This window comes from Anabas testudineus, chromosome 18 (assembly GCF_900324465.2).
Source record: "Anabas testudineus chromosome 18, fAnaTes1.2, whole genome shotgun sequence".
NCBI lineage: Eukaryota > Metazoa > Chordata > Actinopteri > Anabantiformes > Anabantidae > Anabas > Anabas testudineus.
In genome coordinates this window covers 760,813-765,812 of record NC_046627.1, presented here as the reverse complement: position 1 = coordinate 765,812, position 5,000 = coordinate 760,813, and the positions used below count along the sequence as shown (strand labels likewise).

Below are 5,000 nucleotides of genomic sequence, written 5' to 3'. Positions count from 1 at the left end.
GAACTACTCTGACGTACTTCTCTGCCACTCCCGACGACCTCATACAGTACCACAGCTCCTCCCTCGGCACCCTGTCATACGCCTTCTCTAAATCTACAAACACACAATGCAGCTCCTTCTGACCATCTCTGTACTTTTCCATCAACATTCTCAAAGCAAAAACAGCATCAGTGGTGCTCTTACGGGGCATGAAACCATACTGCTGCTCACAAATCTCCACCTTCTTCCTAAGCCTGGCTTCCACTACTCTTTCCCACAGCTTCATTGTGTGGCTCATCAACTTTATTCCTCTATAGTTGCTGCAGTTCTGCGTGTCACCCTTGTTCTTAAAGATCGGAACCAGAACGCTTCTCCTCCATTCCTCAGGCATCTTCTCACTCTCTAGAATCCTATTGAACAAACTGGTTAGAAACTCCACTGCTGTCTCTCCTAAGCACTTCCACACCTCCACAGGTATGTCATCAGGACCAACAGCCTTTCCACTCTTCATCCTTTTCAGAGCCTTCCTAACCTCATCCTTTCCAATCTCTTCTATTTCCTGCTCCACAACATCAACATCTTCCTCCCTTCTTTCCCTGTCATTTTCCTCATTCATCAGCTCCTCAAAATACTCCTTCCATCTTTTCTGCACACTCTCCTGGGTTGTTAGCACCATTCCATCTCTGTCCTTAATCACCCTTACCTGTTGCACATCCTTCCCATCTCTATCTCTCTGTCTGGCTAGCCTGTACAAATCCTTCTCTCCTTCCTTTGTGTCTAACCTGTCATATAGCTCATCGTAAGCTTTCTGTTTGGCCTTTGCCACCTCCCTCTTCACTCTACGCTGCGCTTCCTTGTACTCCTGTCTACTTTCCTCAGTCCTTTCTACATCCCACTTCCTTCTAGCCAACCTCTTCCTCTGGACACATTCCTGTACTTCCTCATTCCACCACCAAGTGTCTTTACCTTCTTTCCTCTTTCCAGATGACACACCTAGCACCTTCCTACCTGTTTCCCTGATAACCTCTGCTGTAGTTTCCCAGTCATCTGGAAGCTCTCCTGACCACCCAGAACCTGTCTCAACGTCTGTCTGAATTCCTCACAAGTTTCTTCATTCTTTAACTTCCACCACTTGGTCTTCTTCTCTGTCTTCCCTCTCTTCTTCTTCCTGACCTCCAGAGTCATCTTACACACCACCATGCAGTGCTGTCTGGCTACACTCTCTCCTACCACCACTTTGCAGTCACTAACCTCTCTCAAATGACCTCGTCTACATAGGATGTAGTCCACCTGCGTACTCCTACCTCCACTTCTGTATGTCACTCTATGTTCCTCTCGCTTCTGGAAGTAAGTGTTGACTACAGCCATTTCCATCCTCTTAGCAAAGTCCACCACCATCTGTCCTTCCAGATTCCTTTCCTTCACACCAAACCTGCCCATCACCTCCTCATCACCTCTGTTGCCCTCACCAACATGCCCATTGAAGTCTGCTCCAACAACAACTCTCTCTCCTCTGGGGATACTCTCTATGACCTCATCAAACTCACTCCAGAATCTCTCCTTCTCTTCTAACTCACAGCCAACCTGTGGCGCATACCCACTGACTACATTCACCATCACCCCTTCAATTTCTAGCTTTAGGCTCATCACCCTGTCTGAGACTCTTTTCACCTCTAGAACACTGTTTACAAACTCCCCCTTCAGGATCACTCCTACCCCGTTTCTCTTCCTATCCACACCATGGTAGAACAGTTTGTATCCTCCTCCAATACTACGTGCCTTGCTGCCCTTCCACCTTGTCTCCTGCACACACAGAACATCTACCTTCCTTCTCTCCATCATGTCTGCCAGCTCTCTGCCTTTCCCTGTCATTGTGCCAACGTTAAGAGTCCCTATTCTCAGATCTATGTTCCTGCCTTTTCCCTTCTCTCTCTCCACGAACCCTTCTGCCTCCCCTCTTTCTTCGACCAACAGTAGTCAAATTTCCACCGACACCCTGTAGGTTAACAGCATCGGTGGCGGTCGTTGTTAACCCGGGCCTCGACCGATCCGGTATGAAAGTCTTGTGGATGATTCGCATGGTTATTTTGGCAATTTTTACGCCAGATGCCCTTCCTGACGCAACCCTCTCTATTTATCCGGGCTTGGGACCGGCACAGAAGTCACTGGCTTGCAACCCCTGTGGCTAGATTAAATAATAATAATAATAATAATAATAATAATAATAATAATAATAATTAATAATAATAACAATAGTAATAAATAATAATACTAGTAATAATAATAATAAATAATAATAAATAATAATAATAATAATAATAATAATAATAATAATAATAATAATAATAATAATAATAAATAATAATAACAATAGTAATAAATAATAATACTAGTAATAATAATAATAAATAATAATAAATAATAATAAATAATAATAATAATAATAATAATAATAATAATAATAATAATAATAATAGTGCTAAACTACCTCTTGTCTGTGTCTCTGTTCATTAGATGTTGCTTTTATTCTGGAGATCCCTGCACTTCCTGTGATAGCAGAGACAGAGCTCGTTCATAGTAACTATGTAGTGATATTGTTATTATGTGATCTAATGGTTCTGCTGGACCTGGTTCCTGTCCTCTGTCTCCTGGTGCATCACATCTAGTCACCGACTAGAGGAATCTAATTGTTATTATTTTCATTATTATTGTATTACTTTATTACTGGTTTATTTTTTATTCATTATTCATTTGTATATTTATTTATTTTTTTCTCATTTTGAATAAAGAGATTTGAGAAGATTAGAATATTTTAACAAAACTTTTCTTTTCTAAAATCTCAGACTCTGCTTCACGTGGCCCCCAGGTAAACTGAGCTTCAGACCCCTGGTCTAGTTTATCTTCAGTATGTTGTTGTATGATGTGAACATCTCATCACTGTCTCCTATTGTAACCGATCGGAAGTTGATCTGAAGTTGATCTGAAGTTGATCTAAAGTTGATCGGAAGTTTGTTGAGTTAGTTCAGTCAAACCAGAGGATCTGTTTCACATCTTGTTGGTCTCTGAGATCCACAGGAGATGAGCAGCCAGGTCCGACAGCTCAGAGCAAGGAAACCAGGTTTGTTTAGTTTAGTAAGTTCTGTTTAGAGGTTCTGGTTCCTGAGGGTCTCTGGAGGTTCTGGATCCAGATGGTCTCAGATCCTCCACCTTTAAAACTAAAGTCGCTGCTGGATTACAGACTATTAAGAGAATTCTCTCAAAGTACAGCAGCAGCTTGTTGTGTAGAGTCCACGACCTTTTAGAAATGTGTTGTTCTATGGTAAAAAACATCAGTTTGAATTATTAGAGTTTGTTTTCATACAGATTGAGATCTGGATGACTCTGTGAAGCCGAGTTCCCGGTCAGAACAAACCAAACGCAGCTCAGTGAGGTGAAAACTTCTCCTGCTTCAGTCTGGAAACATTTAACCAGCAGGAGAAACAACATCCTGACTGAACTGAATCCGATCTCATGATGCAGACGAAACAACAGCAGCAGGAACTGTTGGATACCAACTCCACTCATGATGAAATCACTTGTCATGATTCCAGCCTCGTTGCTGCTGGTGTTGCCCCCGAGCTCTTATTTTGGCAACTTCCTGTTTCCTCTTCCCAGTCTGATCACATGCACTCACCTGATTGGTTACACCTGGTTTCCCCCTCAGTATAAATACCGGCCTGCTCACCTGATTTCTCTGCCAGATAGTCTGTTCTTACCTCCTGAACACTATCCAGTGTTTCTTGTTGACTGTTTGTTTTGGATTTTTCGGACTCTGCCTGATCTGGACCCCGTCTCTTGCCTGACCCCCTTGGTGCTGTGAGTTCTGTTCATTCCCTGTCTTTCCCCCTGCTCACAGTACCAGACCCGTACCTGTGCCTGCCTGATTCCCTTTCCCGGACCTGTACCCCTTCTACCCTGGATTACCCCCCACTGGACCAGCCTGACCTGACACTGCTTCCTGTCTCCCCCTTTGGTTCAGTGAGTGTTTTTCCCTGTTCTGTTTTCTCCCTCGTTGATCCCTTCCCCGCTCTGTTTCTGTTTGGACCGCCTTTGTGTTTCGACCTGGATTGTCTTTCCGTTGTGGATTTTGCCTACCGGACTTAACTCTGAACTGCCATAACCGTGTATGACCTGGACCCTCGACCTGAGTTTAGCCTGTTGATTACTGTTTGGACTGCCTGGTTCTTCACCATTAACTGTTTACCCACACTGTGTTTTGGACTTTGGTTCTCGTCACGTTCTGTGACTGTCATTATACTCTGTTTACACTCCTGGACACTCTCCGCTGGTTGCCCCCATTCACCACCTCCATTGTCCTCCATTTTGTCCATGTGCTCTTTGTTGGTCGGCCATCTTGGTTTTGAAGTCACTTCCGGTTTCCAACCAGACCACCATACTCACCCTGCACTTTCCTGCACCTCATCTGACTCACTCCCCTGTACCTTGGTTATTAATAAAACCCCTGAAAACCTTCTTCTGTACCTCGTCTTATCTCGGGCCATGGAGTCCCTCCTGCAGCTCGTGACATCCCTGTTTGGTCGACTCACTGACTAAGGTGTTCAGTACCTGGACTGTACCAAGTACCTGCTCAAGAAAAGGGGGGTTTACAACTTTAATTTAGTCTCAGTAGAATAAACTTAATATTACCTAGTTACTGACAGACGCTGTGTTTCCTCTGTGACAGAGAGCGTGAGGCAACTTTTAAAGAGACGTCATAGCTGATTTAACAGAACCCACAGCTGAAACAGATAAGATAAAATAAAATAATAATAAAACCCCGCTGAGGCTCATGGGTAATGTAGTATTTAACTAAACCGAGAGAAAAACATGATCAGGTTTAGTTCTGTGGTTCAGAGCAGCGACTCCGACGAGGCAGGTGATGGAGAGTAGGAGGAGGAGGAGAACGGAGTGAAGGATGGAGAAGTCAGAGTTTGAGGGTCAGCAGAAAATAGAACAGAAAAATACTTTATTTATTCTACAGG

At 43.6% G+C, this 5,000-nt stretch overlaps 1 protein-coding gene across 1 annotated transcript in view; it reads right to left on the bottom strand.

The window, feature by feature from the left end:
• Positions 1 to 4,506: 4,506 nt before the first annotated feature.
• The window catches only part of tfr2 (transferrin receptor 2), an 8,878-nt gene continuing 8,384 nt past the window's right edge, over positions 4,507 to 5,000 (bottom strand). The window contains exon 17 of the mRNA XM_033326572.1: positions 4,507 to 4,602. Coding sequence (XP_033182463.1) covers positions 4,507 to 4,602 — 96 coding nt within the window. The remainder of the gene's footprint in view (positions 4,603 to 5,000) is intronic.